At 30.3% G+C, this 23,237-nt stretch overlaps 3 protein-coding genes across 7 annotated transcripts in view; 2 read left to right on the top strand and 1 right to left on the bottom strand.

Moving 5' to 3' along the window:
• The first annotated feature begins 9,766 nt into the window (after positions 1–9,766).
• On the top strand, positions 9,767–11,336 carry Ran (RAN, member RAS oncogene family). Its single transcript, XM_040710583.2, has 4 exons — positions 9,767–9,934; positions 9,993–10,282; positions 10,696–10,871; positions 10,955–11,336. The coding sequence occupies exons 2-4, from the start codon at positions 10,000–10,002 to the stop codon at positions 11,168–11,170; spliced, it is 675 nt and encodes a 224-aa protein (XP_040566517.1). The 5' UTR covers positions 9,767–9,934; positions 9,993–9,999; the 3' UTR covers positions 11,171–11,336.
• A 758-nt stretch (positions 11,337–12,094) lies between these two features.
• Syx1A (Syntaxin 1A) lies at positions 12,095–18,881 on the top strand. Of its 5 annotated transcripts, none has more exons than XM_040710579.2 (6): positions 12,095–12,539; positions 12,582–13,075; positions 15,738–15,918; positions 15,984–16,453; positions 16,523–16,633; positions 17,169–17,307. In XM_040710579.2, the coding sequence occupies exons 2-6, from the start codon at positions 13,043–13,045 to the stop codon at positions 17,268–17,270; spliced, it is 897 nt and encodes a 298-aa protein (XP_040566513.1). In that variant the 5' UTR covers positions 12,095–12,539; positions 12,582–13,042; the 3' UTR covers positions 17,271–17,307. The 5 variants fall into 5 exon arrangements, with proteins under 5 accessions (XP_040566513.1, XP_040566514.1, XP_040566512.1 ...); XM_040710580.2 differs by having other exon boundaries at positions 12,135–12,539; positions 12,588–13,075; XM_040710582.2 differs by lacking the exon at positions 17,169–17,307 and adding exons at positions 17,537–17,648; positions 17,706–18,881 and having other exon boundaries at positions 12,202–13,075.
• Positions 18,882–20,810: 1,929 nt separating this feature from the next.
• The window catches only part of LOC121116347 (uncharacterized), a 32,087-nt gene continuing 29,660 nt past the window's right edge, over positions 20,811–23,237 (bottom strand). The window contains exons 3-4 of the mRNA XM_040710584.2: positions 21,341–21,404; positions 20,811–21,214 (exon numbers count right to left, since the gene is read on the bottom strand). Of these exons, the coding sequence (XP_040566518.1) occupies positions 21,066–21,214; positions 21,341–21,404 (213 nt within the window). The 3' untranslated portion in view covers positions 20,811–21,065. The remainder of the gene's footprint in view (positions 21,215–21,340; positions 21,405–23,237) is intronic.

Below are 23,237 nucleotides of genomic sequence, written 5' to 3'. Positions count from 1 at the left end.
AGAGAAGTGAATAAAATGCTTAAAATAACGTCGCCTTCTGTCTGTATTTCTGAAAATGGAGGCCCAGGAATTTGGAAAATACTTACCGGATGAGAAACAGATGGTTTGTCGATATAAATGTGCCTTTGTCCCCTGTCTGGAATTACACGCCACTCATTATCCTCATCTCATATCAAGTTAATGATGAATACATCAAGTCAGACTTTAACTCTGGTCTCACAAAGATGCTTATTGCATGTAATATAACATTATCCATTGCTAATCATCTATGTTCAAAAAATTTATGGAGAAATACACGGGTAAACCTATCCCTTCCCGAAGAACCATCATTAAATTAATGGAGGATGTTGGTACTGATGTCATTTATAGAAATACATATAAAAATGTTTTGAGTCATCCACACCAAATGACGATCAAGTTATCAGTAAAAAGTATAAATTATTTACTAATTTCGAAATGCAACTCTGAATTTTGTACTATCTAACAGTAAGTATTCAATTTGTTTTAAATCTAACCCTAAAATATGATTCTATTTTAGTCAAAATTATCAAAAATTATGATACACAACTCATTCAATGGCAAAAAAGAAGTGCTTAAATGGTCACAACAACGGGAGTAGTAGCTTTGGATGGTTCGCAACTAGTTTGTCTGAGACTAGTTTCTTCACTTAAAGACTTGGGTATGATAATTAGGTTTTCCAATATTACATAGTCAATAAATATTACTTTTTTTATCACTTAAGGCTTAGCTATGGTTGATAGGCTCCAAGAAATGGTGTTCAGAAAACTCATAAAAGGCAAACACAACTGCTTAAATGGTCACAACAACGGAAGTAGTTACATTGGGCGTAGCATTATAGTTAGCAATTGTGTATATCCTTCATGATAATAGTATGTTGTTATATAAGCATAAATAACGGGGAAAATATCTTTTTTGATGCTCTTAATAAGGAGTAATATCGCCGGACATTACTACATAATTAGCTTTTGCTCTAAATCTTTAAGATAGATTTATTTCTAACATTTTTTTTATTAGTATATTATTGTCTAATTTTATGATTTTGACATTTACTTAATTATTATTAATTAGTTAGATCTCATCGGTAGAGATATATCTATCCTGTGCACATATTTATATATATATTATTTAGACAACTTTCACATAAAAATAATATAATTATTCTTTTAATCAAATATAAATGTGGAAGGACTAAAAACGTCTGATGCCTTATTAGTGTTTTTCTGACAAAATTAGTAGGAGACTAGTTTACTAAACTAGTCAATAAAATATATATATACGATATCTTAAATATCAAGCAAGCTGTGGTTTTTGAGGAAGAGTTATAATTATCAGCATAAATTTACTCATGCCATATAGATAGGAGTTGAAATTGTTTGCCAAAGAAAAGACAATGATATCATAGAAGAAGAATATCGACGATGATTTGTATCCGTAGTGGCTAGCTTCAACTGTTCCGCTATAAACAAAATCTTGTATTTCATGGGCCAATTCATGTATATATAAGATCAATATAACTTTGAAAATCGTATATTATATCTACATTTAAATTGTTTCATATTTTGACTTTGAAAAGGCAAGGCAATTTAAGACTGAAACAGGTAAACTCATTACATGTAGGTGAATATCTTCTTTCATAGAAACCTTCAAATTTGATCTACAAATTTTCAATTAACTGATATGATAAAACTAGTCCCAATGATTTGGAATAGAATTTGATATGTAATTCAGAAATAAGAATATTTTTTACAGTTTCACTTTGATAATACCATTTGTAAACGCTAAAATATATATTTGAAACTTCTTGCTGTCTGTGATCTTTAGTTATTGTATAAAAAAGATTTTTATTATTGGATTTTCATTATTATTATAATTATTCTCAACAAAACATAATTAGGGCTTTTAATATGTCATTTAAATTGTATTATACCTACATAATTTTTAGTTATGAACAAATATTGAGCATGTACTTTTTTGAACGCTGTTCAAATCCAGTTTTTATTTCAGTTCAGATAAAGATGACAACTTTTAACGTCTTTTGGGTGTTGAACTTAGTTAGATAACTATTTTGAAGATTGAATGACGGGAATAAATCTTTCTTTAGCAAAATGTAGGTTTCTCTAAGCATATATATTCAGTCCAAAAAATTTTTGTCTTTGAAATGAAGGGAACATAAAAAGTTTCATTTTGAAAAATATTGCAACAAATAAATGAGTGAGTTTTATAAATTTATTTAAAAAAAATATTTGTGAAATACAATTTTTTTAAATCAAATAAGTTGTTTCCATAGTCATATTATAAATAATAATATTTTTAGAATACTTAAACAGATACTTATAGTCAGACCGAGTCGCCAGACCTCAGTCTTAAGGAGGTTATCAGGTCTCAGGTTATTGTCCTACCCATCATTGGGACGGGCTTAGTTATAATTATTTTAATTTTTTAAATCTAAATTATTCCAACGTAAGAATAGGAGCAAAGAGTTTAAAAAGTTGTCCTTCGTTATTACTATTAGAAAAAGGTAAACTTATTATGTTCCGTTGACTTTTAAAATTTCCGTATATCTAGTAATTACTCCATTAGTCTAATTTTGTAACCTTATTACTATTATTATGAATATAAAAAAATATTCTGTTGTAAATTTCAAATAACATAGGAACATATATGCATCTAAAAATTGTCTATTATTTTATTCAAAAAATTTCAAAATTGAAATTTGCGAAGATAATTGCAAAAAACTTTTTGTAATCATTTTGCAAAAAAACGTAGTGAATAGCATTTATTGGAATTATAAAGAGGAACACAAAACTACCAATATTTTGTTTATACTTGAAAAAACAAAAAAATTATGAAGAATAATGTTTTTGAAAAAATAACCCTCGACAACTGGTTCATATTTGCAAGGATTTTTATTGAAGGAGGGGGGATGTACAACTTTCTTTTTTAATATTATAGATTTGAAAGAGACTGAATTTGAACGGATAGATTTAAAAGATGAATTGAAAATCTTTTTAGAATACGATAATTTTATATTACAATAACTTCAAAAACTTGGTAAAAGTGGGGGGGGGACCAGTGGCCCCTATGGTTTCGGCGCCACTATGTTAGAGGTTAATATAATAAAAACGTCCAAAAAAATCTCATTGCGTGCAGTGTTGAGTGCAATTCTTCTACTTTTTATGTAAATTTGCTAACTAGTTAATAAATTACAGGACTTTCATCAGTGATCAGATAATTATGAGTATTGTATTAGTTGAGGAGTATTAATTGTGTAACTGTAGTTCGCTTCGAATTAGTATTAAGGAATACCGTAACGTAGAAATCTATGATCCTCTATATTTTTTAAATGGATACTTTATATATGGTATATTAAATAAATTTACATTGAATAGATTATAATTTGTCAGGTTACAGCTTTATTCTTAAAATTTTTGCTATATTGATGGAATACAGGTTTATTAAATATCAGTTCCATTTGGGGGGGATTTGAGAATTGATTCAGTGAACAAATCTTTTTAGTGAATTGATTCAAGTGATTCAGTTCACTAAAAGGAATCACAATTACCAGCAAAGATGCAAGTGAATTCTATTGATAATTGATCATAAGAGATCAATAACAACAGTAACCTAGTTATACAGGCACACGCCTCCAATATTTTATTAATACGACTCGTTATTGTTTCTAATATCAAAAATAATTATATGATTAACATAATTATTGAAAACTAATATTCAATGAATACAATACGGTGACTCGTTTTCCTATATTCAGATATTCATACTGACAAACTTTACTTTATCAATATAGATTTTTGTTAAATCGCCGTAAATTGTTCACTAACGACATAGAAACTAGTTTTCAGTATAATATATGATACTTAATTTTGTTTGCTTTTATTAGTATGGGCTCTAAAGATTAAAAGTACAAATTAGTCATGACTAAACTTAGGATTTGTGAGTAACTCATTTTGATCTTTTTGGGGGAAATTGCCCATTTTGCTCTTTTTTGTGTGAAAATTGCTATTTTTTAGTCTTCAGTCTAGTTTTTCAGGTGTGTTTTTTAGCCGGCCCGTTAATTTGTAATTGGTAGTATAAAGAAGGAATTTTATTTTCCTTAGCAGTTGCCATTATTATTTCATTCCTAAATAGATTCAATTTGAACGTTAGAGTGTGCTCATAAAAGACGGAGCGTAACCTTGAAAATTTGTTGTGGAGATATAATTGTATGCCCTTGTTTGACTCAGAGTAGAATTGGGGATCGACATCGGAGTAATACTAGCAAATGGGATTGTATCTATCCTTTTTTCAATCCTCTCTGCTCACAGCTGATCTAATGAAGCGTCACCAGCATTATTATTTCTCTCCTCCAAAACATTCTTCAAATTGTTCGGGTTGATTTTCAGTTTCTTTTTTTTTAAATGCCCATTCCAGACTGGATTTTCATCTTCGTATATGATACAATCAAGGCTATGTGAGGGAAGCAGATTACGGCAGTAGCTAATGAGAGGAAGGGAAAATTGTAACCAAAATTACTATTGAATAATGCCCCTTGAATGTAGCAACAAAGGAGAAATACTTTTTTGGGGGATAAATCCTAATTTTGATTGGATGTTTGCAATTTCACTTGAATCTGTGAGGGATTAGGGGTCAAGGCTGCCATGTACTACACAACCTATTTGAAGAGATAAAGAAAATTGTATGCGAATTGAATCAAAAAGATGCCCTCGCCATTGAAAATTGCCTGCAAGTTCGAGAAGATCCAGCCCTTGGAAGTAATTTGTCTTTCATCAAAGCTAATTTGTTATTTTTACCGCAAACTGCTACAAATCTTGAAACAGAAGGAATACTCATTTATAATTCTCTGAATATACTTTCCTAAGCCGAAAACAAGATTAAAACAATTTCTTGAAGAAAGGAGGAATTAATTTAGTTGATCCTATAATTAATCAGTGGTGATGATGATGAGATGAAGAGAAGGATCTCAACTTTTTCGAGTTATTCGGATAATTAGCACTTTGATGGGTCACAAAATTAGATGGAAGGTCTCATTGTGTGGAAGAAGTTGTGGATTTGACTCTTATGGAGTATTCAAAGTAGGGAAGGGGTGAGGATACCCCGATCTTTCCATTAAACTTAAAGGTAATGAGATCCAACGAGTGAAACACTTTTTCAAGAGATCATGTCTTAAGAGTCGAGATCCCTTGATTGAAGAGAGTATCAGAAGGCGTGTGAATAGGATATTCCTAGAAATTTGGACTGCTTTAATTTAATGTTTTTTAATTTATTTTAGAATGCTTCTTTTCTTTATTTAAGTATGCCCTTCTACACAATGAGACCTTCCATCTAATTTTGTGACCCATCAAAGTACTAATTATCCGAATAACTCGAAAAAGTTGAGATCCTTCTCTTCATCCGTCAAATATTCTTCACTTCGCGTTCCTTCGCTTGACGTACATAAGTTATTTACTTATTATTAAAAGGTTGCGATTATTGAATTTCAACTATCCTCTGTCGTTGCCTCTAATTTCGAGATATAATGAGAAAGTATGACGTAACGGCAAACATATACAGGATACCCTTTAAAACTACCAGGACTGACCGAATGCAAAGATGAACAGAAAAAAAAACTTGATTTGTCGATATAATAGAGCAAAATTTATCAATAAATTTTGGTAAATAAAGAACAAAACTAATTGCTTTAAATTATCCTTATAAAACTGTATTTTTCTTTAAATTAAATTGGCTCACTTTCGATATTTTTCGTGTTCATTTATGAACATTTTAGCGCTCTTTTTTCCGTTCATTTTGTCCAAAAAAAATCGCTCAAAAATCCTAAATCTAGTCATCACTCATCTCAACATATTTTTTCGCTAGTAATTCATAAACCAATGTTATACCTCATATTTCCCTCCTATTCAGTCCGAAATACATATTACTCATTCATGCATATGGACTCCATTGTTGGGTGAAATGCATATATATATTTTTTTACATATAATTTACCATTCTATATATTTAAAACAAGTTAGGTTTAGTTGTACTTCGGATAAGAGTTACATTTTTTTTAAACCAAGGTGTTTTACAGTTATCTATGTAGATTTGACTGCACTTTCTTATGTCAGAAAGGATACAAATATTCTATTTATTTAAATAATATCCAGTCTTGAATTCTGAGTTAAAGATAAAGGCTGATCATTTTTGAAAAAAACAAAACAAATAAAAAACCGCAAAATCTCTTAGTACTGATTTAATTTAGCAAGTCATTACCTTTATAGTATCACACAACCTTTTCTCCAAAAAGAAACAGAAAAAAGGCCAGAAATCATTTGGTAGTTAGCCAAAAATAGGTCAATCACATCTAATATTATTTACCTCTTATGTTAATGTACTCCCAGACTATCACTGTCATAGTAATTCTCTACCATTTTTAAATGAATTACATATATATATATATTTCGTAATATTATAATCCTACACAGTGTTTTATTTTATACTGTATTATAATATTGCTTTGTAGTATTTTATTAAAAGCATAGCTATACCTTAGTATTTGTCTATAATAGCCAAAATATATTCATGGAAATAATAATAAAATGGCCAATATTTATATACTTAAATTTAATGACTACGAGCGATCAATTACAAATTGTATTCCTGTCCTGTTGAAAACGGAGCACTGTTGTCGTATGTGTTTTGTCCAAAGACACCGTAAAGGAATGGTTTGTACCAATGTCTCCTGGATTAATCTCAGGTCAACAGATGGAGGTGCTTGGCAGTCACATGCTTCTCGCTCTTGAACTATCCCTGTTTAAACCCAAGTTAGAAGAAGTGATTTTTTTGCAAATCTAATTTAGATTGAAAAAAAAAACCCTTATCGTTCCTAAAACTTTGATTTCATTTATTGAATGAAGTTATATAAAAAGTTCATACAATCAATTATGTACTTTTGATAAAACTTGTAAAATTTAATAGCCCATAGTAATTTTTTTTCATAATATTTAAAAATGAAGAATTAATTGTAATAGAAATATCCATGTTATTTTAATTTTTACAAACCTAAATTTGTCTGATTCTTGGAATAATAATTTCAAGTGACATTATATTTTGAGTTTCACAAGAGAGAGAGATTACACGTTATTTAATATAAATTTATTATAAGGTATTAATTTCATTATGATGAAATTGTAGACTTGATAATATTTCTTAGCATACATGCAGTTAATTTAATTTACAAAAATTGTTGCATAACAGTTTATCATTACCATATTTAGACAGTTTTAAAGTATCACGTCGATAAATATGCACATTAGACAAAAGAAAATGTTTAGAACGTGACCATTGTATATTTATAATGAGATTGAGAATACAGCCTTCTTCGTTAAATGATGCGTATAACATATTATATTCAAACTTTTATGTGGTTAAAAGCCTCTTAAGGCTTTATTATTATAGTGATACTCCTTGGATCAGTAATCTGCCACTAAGGTATGCATGTATAACTTTCACAGGGGATACCTAAAGCTTAAAACCTTTTAAAGTGTAAAGTTTAGTACGTCTACGCCACATATTCACTAAAGTATCTTTAAAAAGGAAAAACTCTTCTTTGGGGAACTTTGAATCTTAAGATTTATATAAGATAAATTTGATATCTTATCAGATCTTTTTCCGATCAGAATATTAAATAGAACGGCAAAATCTGTGAGTTGTTAAAAAATATCAAGGATAATAATTTTGTAAATTATATTTTGTTACATAAGTCTAACAATGATCCAAATTTTCTACGAGTTCTTGCAAGGATATCAAGTTGTCCATTAACTGCCAATTGGTGCCTGCTAATTTGAATCATGATAATTTATTGATTACACTTGAAAAATTTTATTCTTAACTAATGGATATAAATTCAAACAACTAAATGGTATGTACATTTAACAAAAAAATATTAATTATTAATACTTAAAATGCCACACAACCACATTTTAAATTAAATAATAGAGAATATCTGGTACGGTTTTAAGGAGATCGCATTGAAGTTATTTGCACTGGGTCCAGCAAAGAGTAGATTTTTCATAAAAATAATAAATATAGTCTTTTTTAAGAAACTTTTTCTAATAAATGGTCATTTAAAAATAATATATAATCATAAGTACCCTATACAAAATTCGAAATTAAATTCCAATCTAAAAAAGGAAAAAATGGGTCCTATTTCACTATTCCAAAGGTAACGGTAAAACCGGCCTTGGTCAAGATCAATAGTGATCATAATTTGAATTGGAAATATAAGAGAAATCGGCAACCCAAAATATCAAGAGGCATTTTGAATCAAAAATTGTATTAATCAGGAGCCCCATATATTAAAAATGACTATACGTATAAATCTAGTTAGACTTCGAAACTGATCCTCTCCCAAAACAGCATATTACAAGTAACATGACCTCTTTTGAAGTTAAGAAGGTAATAATTTATTATATTACTTACATTAAGATGTGTTAATTGTCAGTTAATAAGCTCCTACAGAAATTCAATTTTAACCCCTCTCCAAAGTTAAAACCTTCTGATCATCCTTGTTTCAAAAAGCCACTATGGTAATAGGCGAAGTTTGTGGGTCCCTGATCCTTAAAGGAATTATATTATATACTTATTAGGTAAATGAAAGTAATTAGCCAACAATTGGCTCTTGAGTAATACCTTTTGGGTTGTTGATTACTCCTTACATAATTACACAAATGAAAATAACAATTGATATGGATTTTCGACTAAATCGATAAAATTCTGGCAATTGCTGAGAATTCAAATCAATTATTTTCTTTAAATAAATCAAAACCAGTATGTACTATTAACCTGTCTTAGTTTGAGTTTGACGGTTCAAGAATTAGAACCGCCAGACAAATATAGATATAACCTTAATTAAATATCCATTTAAGTTATTGTATACGAGTAAATTAAATCAACGTTAACTCACTAATAAACTAAAGCCTAGACTATTTCAGCTGATCTTCGTAAATCATAATTTTTAGGATTTTCAAAAGGACAAAAAAATTATTGCAACATCCCCTTCATGTGAATTTCACACTTTTCAGCATTCATATCCTCATCATTTAAAATATTAGATGAAGCTCGTGACCCATTATTCAAAATAATTGATTCAATAATAAGGGGCTACAAATAATTTGAATCGCATCATTCCCTAACCAGAGTTGTTACGAGGTATCCTTACATTGATTTATCTAGTAAATAAGATCCATAATAACTTTCACTGTTATTTATTTACACCATCAACACCAGCAGTACATACTTGATTAGTATTCTGGAGCAACAACATTGAATAAATGGTTGTTATTCATATCCAACTCTGCTACTCACAGGACCGGCAATTCAATGAGCACGCCCTTCATAACCTCCCACGGCTCATTTCTGTTTTGTAACCATTTAAACACGTTTAAAAGAACAATTCATGGCGCCAATTCCAAAATCATCAGGCTGATAATATATGGCAATACGGTCATTTGGAGATATGAAATGAAATATAGATAAGGTAGAGATAAAAATTGGACAAGGAGATTCTTATTTCAAGATAATATCGTATTTATATTTACTTTATTAATAATTATATAATATTTTTTCTCTGGAAAAAAGAGTAGCCCCATAAATCAGTTGGAACCCTGCTTGTATTTGGCTATTAAAAAAGCCCGCGCCCTTTTTTCCATTACCCGGCAGGGTGCGGGAAAAGAGAAGAAAGGGAGATAGATATAAGGAGAGAAAGAGAGAGAAAGGGAGCCAGAGCTAGTTGTAATACTAATAAGTAGAAAGAAGGAGAAGGAAAAGAAGCGCAGTTGGGAAAGAGAAGAAATTTCGCCATTAGTTCTCCTCTCACACGATTATTGTAGTTTTTAAATCCGGTCATATCCATTGCATCCTGGTGAGTTCATTTGTGGAAGTACCATAAGAATTGTAATAACTACTCTTTGTGAATACAGAGTCAACATGTTTTCCAACAATGGAGCTCAACCGGGCGGCGCCGAACAAGAAATTCCTACTTTTAAATTGGTTTTAGTCGGGGACGGAGGAACTGGGAAGACGACTTTTGTCAAGCGTCACTTGACGGGTGAATTTGAGAAAAAATATGTGGCCACTCTTGGCGTGGAGGTGCATCCCTTGGTTTTCCACACGAGTCGAGGACCCATTCGATTCAACGTTTGGGACACCGCAGGCCAGGAAAAGTTTGGAGGACTTCGTGACGGATATTACATTCAAGGACAATGCGCAAGTAATTGGACACTTCAACTTCATGTGGATATTGTGTGCTCTTTTGAATCAAATTTTGCTTTATAATTCTTCTATCGTGTCTCCACTTTGCTCTTGCCTCATTCAATTATTGTAGTATCATTTTATTCAGGCCTTGATTAACCTTGACTCACGTCGATTTATTATCATTCTAATTGAATTGAGAGTCTCCATTGACCTACTATTTGTGTATTGCGGATTCCCCATCCTCAATCCGTCTTCCCATTCTGTCAATACCCATGTAGTCAATCCCTTTTTGTTGCCATTCAAAGCCTGAACTACTCATCAATTAGTTATTCAGAAACGCACACCATTTCTTTTCTAAATGATTATATTTGACAACATGTATTTTTACAAGTCATCATTTAACCATTTATTTCTTCTTTTGTTTTACAGTTATTATGTTTGATGTAACATCTCGTGTTACCTACAAAAATGTTCCCAACTGGCATAGAGATTTAGTCCGTGTATGTGAAAATATTCCTATTGTTCTTACCGGCAACAAAGTCGACATCAAGGACCGAAAAGTCAAAGCTAAGGCTATTGTCTTCCACAGAAAAAAGAACTTACAAGTGAGATTTGTTGCTTCTTTTTTTTCTTTTACGTTTATCTCAAAGTGCATGAGGAAACTAATTAATTATCTTATTTTCCCTAGTACTACGACATCTCTGCTAAATCGAATTATAACTTTGAAAAACCCTTTTTATGGTTGGCGCGTAAATTGATTGGTGATCCTAATCTGGAATTCGTGGCCATGCCTGCTCTTCATCCTCCAGAGGTACAGATGGATCCTGAATACCAACAGAAAATGGAAAAGGAATACAAGGAAGCCCAGGAAACTGCTTTACCCGAGGATGACGAAGATCTCTAAATTATTCTAAATAATTATGATAAAGAATAGCACTCTTAATTACTTCATTTATTTTTTTTCTCCGTATCCTCTCATCCTAACAAATCTCAAAAAGACATCATTCTTAATTAAAAAAATTGTTTATTATTTTTTTAAATTAATAAAGAAAAAAAGAAATTAATATGTATATATATCTATTGATAAAGTAAATACTTATTTCATTGACCCGTTTTTACATCAACAGATGGGGGCTGTGATGCAAGAGAATGGGATTGGATCTATTTATTTGCATCGACCTCACTGATAATGGAGCTTTTTTTTTTTTTTTTTAATCCAACTTCAATTTAATCTAGTGTCATTAATATCAAATAATTTATTGTACAAATGACTGTGCGGATATGTGTTACTACTTGATGTTGGTTGATAAATGAATTGTTATTTTAAACTATGATTAAAAACCATTTTGTTGTCAATTATGATTTTAAATTATCGAGATATATTAATTCATTGCATATTCGCAAGCTCATTTTATTCCCATGATTTACATCCCCCCCTCAACTATGACAAATCTCAGTTCTTTGCGTGGGAATAATAATGTATCTCTGGGAAAGAAGCTAGCCTCACGTTGAGGTATTTATTATGAATTAAAAGTGAATTCGTCTCTTAGTACAATATGTGGATTAATGTGGGGAATTCATGCTATATGCAGAATAAATGGTGGGAATGAATAATAAGGATAAATGAGAGAAAGAGGAGGAACTAGATAATATTACAAGAGCATTATTGTATATTAAGCAAAGCAAGTGAAGAAGAAGAGTGAATGATTATTATTAAGTAAGGTGTCTCTTCCTACTTGGTCTCTCTCTCTCTCTCCCTCCCTCTTGCAGCAAGTAGTAGTGTTACTGCCCTCTACTGCTGCTGCAACTACAATGAGTGACGACTACTGTACTACAGCTCTTCACTCAGTCTGTTTAGTACTATTTTCCTCTCTCGTGACGTTGCTGCTCCCTGTGTTAGTATTGTATTGTGCTAGTTCTTTTTCATTATAATTCATTATCAAATGGTGTCAAAACAGAGAAGAAGAAACCTCCTCTGATGGACCTCGGGTTTCGTATTATCGATTATTAGTTAATAGTTAGTTTGTGTGTAGTGATTAGCACTAGTTGAAGTGAAGTTGTATCTGTGAGTGTGTAGAATTCTTACACTACTCCCTATTTGATATTATTTCTCGCGAATGTCTGTTAGACTCTGAGTGAGTTGAGTTAGTAGTGGAACTGTTGCTCAATGCATGAGAAATGTGAATAACTAAGTGAAGGAAGTGAGTTGAGTTGAGTTGAGGAGAGAAACAACTAACAAGTTTGAAGAAGGAGGAGAATTGAGAATACTAATAGTAATAAGTTAATTAAGTAGTACTAAAATACACTAATACTAGACCAAGGAAAAGAAGAAGAAGAGGAGGACGTTCTCGTCGCCGTCGTCGCCGTCGTGGAGCTTTCTTCTCGTCTACTCATTGGAGCTTTGAGTGTGGAGAGAGAAAGCGAAAGAGAAGGAAAGGAAGTGCAGAATTGGAGAAGTGGAGAAGTGAGGAAACTACCAACTAGTTAGAAGTAATAAGACTTAACGTCCGTCGTTCTCCATTGCCCTTTCCCTATTCTTCTTCTCGGACTTGTTGTGTCTCTCAAAACCCAAGAACAGCTCCTTGTCCCCATACCAAGAGCCAACACTACTTCTGCTCCTGGCTATAGTTGCATAAGAATGATTCCGTGAGGAGTGTGTCACTACTGTGTCCTCAAATACAGAGAATCACCAACAACTCAGCAATAATCACCACAACATCTACAACTCGTCGGAACTCCACGAAATATCCACAAAAAGGAACGAAACGCCAAAAGGATGCCTAAAGATAGATTATCGGCCTTAAAAGCCGTAAGTCCTCTATAATTATCTTACATATTCATATTGACATTGTCAAAACAATACATAGAACACCTATTCCTTATGGATATCCATCCTTTTATCCTTCAGACTTCACCTACTCCTTCTCCAATTAACTCACTCTTCTCTTGTTATGATCATCATCATTTCTTCTCTTCCATACATCTCGTGGAAATCCTCATTTCTTCTAGATTCCCCATGTCTAATAAGGTCATGTGATGCCTTTTTATATGGAAAAAGAAAGTCTGATGAAAAAGAGGAGAGTTTCCCCCCTTCCTTCCTTATCACAAATAATAGTAAATAGCAACAATTACAATTAATCAACATATTTAAATGATGAAAATGACAAGAATTTTAACATTAACAAAACTATGGTTCATTTCACCCTCATGATTATGATTGATTGATTATTTTCTTGAGTATGTATATGTCCAAAATGGATGTGCAAATATGTACAATTTACATACAGTATAAATAATGTGCAAAGGTATTTAAACTTTTATTTCTCTTCTTTTTCTATTTTTTTTTTTTTTCTTATTGCTCAGCTTAAGTCTACAATGATACATTATTGGAACACAAGTGCTTCCTGCCTTCTAACTAATATAAAAACTATACATACAAATACATATTATTTAAAAAGCCCGAATTCCTATTATATTTCAAAATCTTTATTAGGAAGGTAATGTAGATCCAATTTATCTCATCATTTACTCTTTTCCAAATCATTTGGATCATTTTTTAAAAGCCTCTTTCAAATTCTGTACTTTACTTAAAAACCAATTACTAAAAACATAGTATGATATATGACAAATCATTCAGTTTATTCCATTTTAAAGCGGGCTTTATTGACTTATCCTGCGGAGTTCTCTTTATTTTAATTTTATTATTACCATTTTAGTTTTTATTTTATTACATACTTTCTTATAAATCCAGTGCAATTATCATGGAAGGTTTCACTTCATTTCTCCCATGATGATGATTTGATTCATTCACTGAACACCAGAGTATAGCATTCATCTTTTTTTTATTTATATAACATATAAAATAAATGTTATAATTGACTATCATCATGATATAAAATTTATTGGATTTCATATCCCGTCCTTCATCATGGGTTACTTCTTGAGATTCATTCCATCATTTCCTTCACACATTATTATAATAACGCAATAACAAATAATAGAGGCACGGAGCAGTGACTCATTTTAATATAAATTCCCAAATCTTTCTCCCTCTAAATATGCCATATATACATGCCTGGATATAAGTATAATGATAATTGCTCATCCTTACATCGTTTTCATTCTTAATCTTCAATTTAGTTCAAATGATTGTACAAGACAAATACATCACAATTTGATAATGATAAGATATATTGCCAATACATAGAATATTGATATTATGACTCATCCTAATATTACTTATTACAATTAATTATTTATTTATTACAACGTGTTGAGGCACGTTTCTTAATGCATATGATTTTTTCCCCTCTGTAATTGACAGATATTGCTTCTACTGAAATATTATTGCTTGAAATACTTACCTATACATGACGTGTACAAGTTGCAACTCAAAAATAAATGACAAATTTACAGCAGGCTTGTGATGAAGATAATGAAAGTATTGAATGTCTTTATATTGATGAAAATCGATGTCTAATTGATAAGTATTCTGTAGCTCATTAACCGGTTAAAATGCCTACATCAGTGATATACCTCCTATATATCTAATAAATGAGTACTTTTAATCGATCAAAATGTAATAATAGAATCCATTAATGGTTGTTTACTAAAAGGATCTATTTTTTAGTTGAGTATGGTGTTATAAGACCTACAAACTGTAACTTGTACACAACATATATACCGTATAAATTTGGATGTTTCTTAAATACATTATTGAAATCATATCATGGGAGGACACCATTTTCTTGTTGACTATGCTTCAAATATGAACTTTAACATTTGTTAATTTTCATTTAGTTGTATTTTCACGGAATAAAATAACGTAAATTTAAAAATAAAAACCTAAACTCTATGGCTCATTAGTTGTGGAGGCTAAGTTTTTCTTTAAAACAACGACGACTAAGATTAATTAAAATTCCAACTCCATTTTAAATTGTAAAACGCTCTGTGGAAATAGAATTAAATGAAAAATTTAGAAAAGTAAATTTTTCTATTTTAATCATAATGAAACAGAAAATGGGATCCTCCAATGATTTTATCTCAATCATGTATTTTTGAAACAGTCTAACATGTATATATTATTACCTTAGTTCCATAATATATATACATATCCTTATAATTATTATGATTCAATGAATCAAACAAAGCTCACAATTAGACGTAGGAACTTCTTGATTCTATTTTATTTTATACATAATATATTTGATTTGTTCTTCCTATAATAATTTCTTAAAATAGAGGTAATGTTCAATTTTAATGATTCAGTAGTTAAATTTCGATGATAAGATATCATATATAAGTATTTAAATATTTGCGACTCCTAGCTGACAAATTGGGACTTTGTATTAGTTTTTTTAAAACATTTTTCAATTCTTTTCATATCTTTTTAAATAAACAACACTTTGAGACAGCTTTAATTCTCTAGCAATTAAGTATAGTAATTTGAATTAATTGAGTCTTTCTCTTAGGCCCAAACCGATGATGATGATGGGGCGGAGGATATCGCTCTTAATATGGACGGAGGAAGGATGGATGACTTCTTTCAAGAAGTGGAAGAAATCAGGGAAAACATTGACAAAATACAAAATAATGTGGAAGAAGTCAAAAGGAAGCATTCTGGGATCTTATCCGCCCCCCAAACGGATGAAAGTAAGTTGTTGTTCAGAGCTTTTGAATATTGTTACTTATAATATGTAATATATAATTTATTTTAGAAATGAAACAAGAACTTGAAGATTTGATGTCAGATATAAAAAAGACAGCCAATAAGGTTCGAGCAAAGTTAAAGGTCATTGAGCAGAATATAGAGCAAGAAGAGCATGTGAATAAAGCCTCTGTAGACCTTCGTATCCGAAAAACTCAGCATTCAACTCTTTCTCGCAAGTTTGTTGAAGTGATGACAGAGTACAATCGCACTCAAACGGATTATCGGGAGAGGTGTAAGGGACGTATTCAGCGTCATTTAGAAATCACGGGTCGAACAACTACAAACGAGGAACTGGAGGATATGTTAGAGCAGGGTAATCCAGCAGTGTTCACACAAGGTATCATTATGGATACCGCAGCAGCCAAACAAACACTTGCGGATATTGAGGCACGTCATGCTGATATAATTAAGCTTGAGACTTCCATTAAAGAGCTTCATGACATGTTTATGGATATGGCCATGTTGGTCGAGAATCAGGTAAGTTTGTATGTTTTTTCCTTCTTTCTAACCAAGAATATCTTGTAATTTTCTCAACTTTTCTCTTAGGGGGAGATGATAGATAGAATTGAATATCATGTTGAACATGCTGTGGACTACGTTCAAACTGCCACTCAAGACACGAAGAAAGCATTAAAGTATCAGTCAAAGGCCAGACGGGTAAGAAGGCACTCATTTCTTGTTTTGATTGTTTTTCAATTATCATATTATTCATTTCACGCCTGACTCCTTCAGGATACATAATAATACCCAAATTTTTATATTAGTTTGTATTTTTGTTTAGCTTTAGCTTATTATATTTTTTTTTTCATTTGACATGGAGACTTATGTTAGTATTGTTCATTCAATTGAATACATATATATCTTGCAATTATTTTAATGACAACACACTTTTTTGGTTAAATTTTCATGTTCCTTAAGTTTGGTTCATCGTCAAGTGAAAATACTGTAACCTCTAAGCTATTAAAAATAAATGAAAACAATCAATTTTGCAATCTATGTTCGTTTAATAAAGTTAAACATAGAGTTAACTGCCAATTGTCATTAATTTTGTCCAAGTTTATAAAAAGTATATTTTTGTGTTGAAAATAAGTCTCCTCTTTGTTTCTTATATTTATTTTTTATTTTATTTATTTTATTAGGTTTTGTTTCGTTATGGATTTATTTTATTATTTATTTTTATTTTATTTTACAGCTGAAAATATATTTCTTTTTAGCAATTGTGATTCTCGTGATAGTTATAATCATAGTTGTTTTAATTTATAATCAATTTTCATCTCCTGCAACAACTTCCTGAGGTTTTCATTCCTTCTTCGTTCGTGATAATTCCTTAGGTATTATTTGTTTTGCTTAGTTTTATTTTGATTTCGTTTTTTTTTATATAATTTTATTTACAATATTTAAAAGTTTTTTTTTTTTTCTTCAACACCTCTCTCTCTCATTTTTCGTGTTGGGTACTGAGTATTTATTAAATGCTCGTCTAATCATTTTGATATAACTCCTTTAAAAGAACGTGTACTTCATTTTTAAACTCAAATTATTACCACAATCCATCTCTTTCAGAAAAAAATCATGATAATGCTCTGCGGTACAGCCGTGGGTGCTATTGTTATCTGGTGGGTTGGAAAATATCTAGAAATTTGGTAGACAACTTTAATTTTGATTTTATTTTAATGTAAGTATGATTAGTGCAATTTTATGACGTGATTATTATTCTACCTCTTTCTTACAGATATATATTTTTTTTTTCCTTATCAAAACATATTGTTCAAGTTTTTATCCTTTCATTTTAATCGTTTTCTTTTGACATTAAATATATATATATATATTAGTTATATGAATACATAATTTCTAGTTTATCTATTTATGTGTATGTAAATAATATATGTTTATGTATAATTACAACAAGAACATACCCCTCATTATACATAGTAGGGATGAAGGGATTACTTTGAGTGCTGTTATATTTAAATATATACATACATATATAGAAAAAGATAGGTAATACTTATTTATTTAAAGCATATAATATATATTTTAGTCACAGTTGCAGCTCTCATTTTTTTTTTTTTTTGTACAAAGTAATACAATTGCATTCTATACTTAAAAGTAAAAACAAAAGGAACAAGCATGTATAAAAATACTCTGTCGTTTTTTATACAACAAAAAATAAGGAAAAATACCCCTATCGCTTAACCAAAGTATGACCCAGTCCCTTTCTTTTAATTATGCCGATGGATGATGGATCTAGTCGTGTTAAAAGAATGAATCGTTCACCAATAACATGGATGGATTTGATGAGGAAGTCCACACACTAAATAAATAGTAATGACTACAAAAAGTGCAATGCTTCTTAAATTAACTACTATTGTTGTTGTCTTTTTAAAGTGTGTCATCGTCTTTTTTATTAAGTAATTAACTGCTGTTAATGAACGATACATTGTTTTATTTTCCCCCCCTAAGAACATTCCTACTACTTTTTATTGAAAACGAAACAGAAGATCCCCCTTTTTATATCGTTTTTTATCATTCGTTACTACTATCATTTATTGTCATAAATAATTAATCTGCAAATGACCTCCTTGATCCCAATCAGGATCTATAGGATTTTTTTTTGTGTTAAACGCCGCCACCCCTTTTTTTCTTTTTATGATCAAAGCTATCTATCTAATACTATAAATGAGATGTAAACTTTAAAATCATCTATCTATCTAACTAATTAGTTAATTAAAAAGAGTTGTTTCATACTTTTTTCTAGTTGTTACTTATTATTACGATTATTTTATTTGTTTGTTATCATACAAAATCAATCATTATATTATATACTTATTATTACCAATATATTATATTTATCATCTATTAATTATAATTATGTATGTTATATCAAAGTAAAAAAAACAAAAACCAACAGATCTATAAAAAAATAAGGAGAAGAATTGATTTGATTTAATTTTTTTCTCGTGAATAAGTTATTTTTTTTTTAATTTTTATTTTTGCTTAAGCCCCTTCGTGATACAATCAAGTTACTATGTGTCAATAATTTTTATATGCATTTAACGTGTACATATAATATTTATTAATTATGTCTATTATTTATATAAATAATATGTACATATACAAAAATGCTAGACAAACTGCTAAAACAAAATGATTTTTGTTGATGCTGTTGTTTAAATCTTATTTAAAATGGATTACTAAATACATAAGAAAAAAACCTGATTCAGTCTCTCATGGCTATTAGTCCTCCTCAGTTTTCAGCCTCTACTGACTATATACATACATATATTGACAATAATCCAATTACATGCTATGAATTGTATATCCATGAAAAACGGCATTCAATCTCTATAGTGTACCTCCTGTACAATTCTTAAAACTCTGTTAGAGACACATTTCCCGCCTCGTTTCGATCTTAAGTGTTTTTTTTTTTAATAGAACAGAATTACATTCCAGACTGCGATCTCAAAACCAAACCGTGGTACAAGATTACTGACCTGGAACGAATTTGTTTGATCTGACAAAATTGATCACGGTTTCGGACTGGTTTAGGATGGATTTCCAGAGCGAAGCTCAACACTAGTACACTCATACATTATAACAAGGGGGTCATTCCATATCAAATTGAGCCCCTAAAGGCAATTCTACTTCCTTAGAATTTGATGGAATTTATTCCTATATATAATTATTTTTATCTAGAAAAATTCCAAGTCTAATTTTTCTTTTGTTTGTAATTACATGATTGGTTCCTGTAATAATAAGCCCTTTCTTTTTACAACAAGTTTAGCAAAAGCTAAAATCAAATTGCAGTCACATTTATGGCCAAAGGTATAACTACAAAAGGAGCTAATATAAAAACAAATTCGAAATAATCATTTTTCACATACTTTAATTTCTCAGAAATACTTTTTCTTGAAATTGAACCATAGGCCCAGAAGATATATAAATATTTGAAATTTGGTTTAGAACACAATTTTTGACTAAACTGCATCAATAGAGGTCTACATATCTCGTAAATCAATCTTCTGATTGGAAATAACAAAATAGATTCTTGAGTTTGTATGAAAAATTCTACATAATTACTCCATTTCATCTAATTTTGAGTTGTTGAGATGAAAACCTTTTGGCGTTTTGATGTGGGTATGTTATTTAATTTATGCGCCATAAATGCGTCTCCGCTATTCCTCAAAGCAGTTTTTCTCGAATGTGTACAGTATATTATGAGAATGAAATGACAAAGACGTTCTGTATGCTCAGAGTCTTGTATTTTAGTGTGTATTTCGATGAAAATTAAACATAATAATCAGTATATGGAATACAACTCCAAATTATCCCTAAAAGATTGTCAAATCTATTGTATTTGAGATCCCTACTAATTAATGTTTAAAACGTTCTATTCTCGTAGATGGATCCACATTACAAAATTAGAGTGCTAAGAAGGGCATTTGAAGAATTGAGCACAAATTATTAAAAAAGTTGTCGAATTATTACATTCATTTTGTATTATACATATATCCTATAAAGTATTTATATAAATCATTTGTCATGTTTGAGTGAAAACCTAGGAAGCATGAAATGAGGAAGGACAGCCGTACTTTTTTTTAAATGCGTAGGGTGAAGCGTGATATTGTTTGAATCCTTTATTTCATCACCTTTGTCTGAATACATGTACAGTATGTCGATATTTAATTACTTACTAAAACCCACATAGTTGTCTTCGTTCTACTCTTGTTCTCGTGTGTTTTAAACTTTAAACGTGACTAGGAATTTGTTTAATTTATTTATACTGAATAGTGCTCCACCATGAACCATATAATCCTAATAATCAATAAAGCCTGAGTTTGTCTCCAAAAAATCAATTTTTATTTTTACTAACGATTTTTTTGTCATTTTATTAAAATTACAATATATAATTATTTAAAGGATTGAAGAGAAACCTCGAAGTAGAGGCTCCATTATTCAAATATTTACATAATACACATAGTATATACAAATAAATAATTAATAACATATCCTGTGACGATTTCTTATAAATAGAGAATGGTAGTAATTGATTATAGTAACATTTTGAAAGAATAAAATCTGTTTGATTTAATTACCATAGTAATCTATTCAACTGAATATTTATGAAACCAATGGTCATCCATGGAAGAAGAAGAAGACACGAAGGGTAGTGAGTGGATCCAGTGTTACAATTATCTTCATCACAACAATATACGCTTTCATAGGCAGCTTTTTTACCCTCTGAAAATATAATCTATTGTGAGTTTATTTACTCATATTAATTATGGGGAAACTCATTGTCTGTCTCCTTTTATAATAAATAATACTAATGCATCTATACTATGCCTGACATATTCTTCCACTTACCCCTTGAGCAAGAGTTATCATCGGCGCAAACCCTCTCAATTTCTCCTGAAATCAGCTTAGCTTTCTGTAAATAAGTAAAAAAATATTCCTTGATTTTGAAATCACGTATGACATTTTTAGCATAAAGATCAATGAAAGATACTGTCCTTGGAAATTATTAAAATTAAAGCTTATGTTGCAATGTATATATAGTAATAATGTGAATCTAAGGGACACGTGAATCAACCTTGGAAGGATAAAATCTATTTATAGTATAATAACCCTGGGAGTTATCTCTTATAGAAGTGAGTTATACATTTATATGAGGGGTACAATTAGCGATTTTGTACAAGTTGCAATCAAAGAATGAGATGCAACTTTTTAATAGCAGAAATTAAAGTAATTTTGACAAGCATTCATTCAAATTCCATTTTCATAAGCAGATGTAATTTTTGACATTTTGATCGAAATGTACTAATGAATAAGTATTATCTTTGTGACTCACTATAATATTCAAGCGTACACAGTTCCATTGCTCAAAAATATGAAGAAAAAAAAAACAAGTAATTTTTATTTATCAAAATGAAATGATCTCATCAATTAGTTGTTTGTAATCAAAATGGCTGTTATAATGATTTTATAAGTCGTATGAACTCCAACTCACACAATCTGCTTGTATATGTTACAACGTGTACAAAATCTTAATTTTTACCGAACATTAGATAGGCTAGAATAGAGTCATACAGGTGCATTCTAGTCTTTGGAAGCTTGCTCCATCTTAAAATATTTCATGTTCACTCGATAAAATTACAGGTATTAGCTATCAATTTAATCTAAGCGACATCAAATTTGAAAATAAATAAAACTATTTAAACCTTAATTAAAGAAATAACGTGTGGTACGTCCATTTGATCCCACCCCTAGGGCATACTACACTTTTTCATGCACCGCATACACGTAAAAAAGATAACATTTTGTAAAAAATTTTGAGCTTATCTTCGTCTCAAGACCTTCATTTTGATACGCTAGTTAATTATTTTTAAGATTACGCTAGTCAATTTTTTTTTGCCCTGCGTGTGTTCCTGATTATTTTTACCTCAAGAAACATGAAAAAGCCTGTTATGGTGCCAGGTAGTTTTGCCTTAAACTATTTCGCCTATGAAAATTTCGCCTCAATATATATTTAAATGAGAGGTACACGTCGTTTTGTTATTTTTGGTTGAAATTGATGTTGTCTTTGAATGATTTAAATCAAAATATGTCAATTTTATTACCATTAAATGTTTGTTTTTCGTTGGTATAATGATGAAATTATAATCTTGCCTCATATTATGCTTGTTGGTCAATCCATGAGTCTTTTCTAGTGTGAAACATCCATCATCTCTAATCAATTCTTCTATTCGAATCATTACCGTGTTTATATACTTTTGTTTTTCATATTGTAATAATTTTATTACCTACTTTGTCTCTGGTTTTGAAAAATTAACAAAGTGAGATTTTTTTGGTGTATGCATTGAAATTTTGGGGCAGGATTCCATCTTTTTCCAACAGAAAATAACTATGTATTTAATACGTTTTATAGTAGTACACATTTAGATTAAAAAATTATTCCAAAGGACATCAATTTTAACCAAAAATGACCTATAAATCTCATTTGTTTATATATTAAGGCGAAATATCCTTCAGGCCAAATGGCTAAAGGAAAAATTTCTAGAGGCAAAATATTTGAAGGAAAAATGTCCTGAGTCAAAATATTTTAGGGCAAAATTACCTAGAGCCTACTTTTATAATCCAAAATTCATACTTTAACGGCCTACAAGGAACAACATTTTATAAATTATCAATGAACCTGCGTCCTGAAAAATCTGTGGGGCACCTTAGTACATTAAATGGGTAACTTCATACTATTTCATTTCAA

Source organism: Lepeophtheirus salmonis, chromosome 4 (genome assembly GCF_016086655.4).
Source record: "Lepeophtheirus salmonis chromosome 4, UVic_Lsal_1.4, whole genome shotgun sequence".
Taxonomy (NCBI): Eukaryota; Metazoa; Arthropoda; class Copepoda; order Siphonostomatoida; family Caligidae; genus Lepeophtheirus; species Lepeophtheirus salmonis.
Note: the sequence above shows the minus strand (reverse complement) of the source record. Positions and strands in the feature narration are given on the sequence as shown.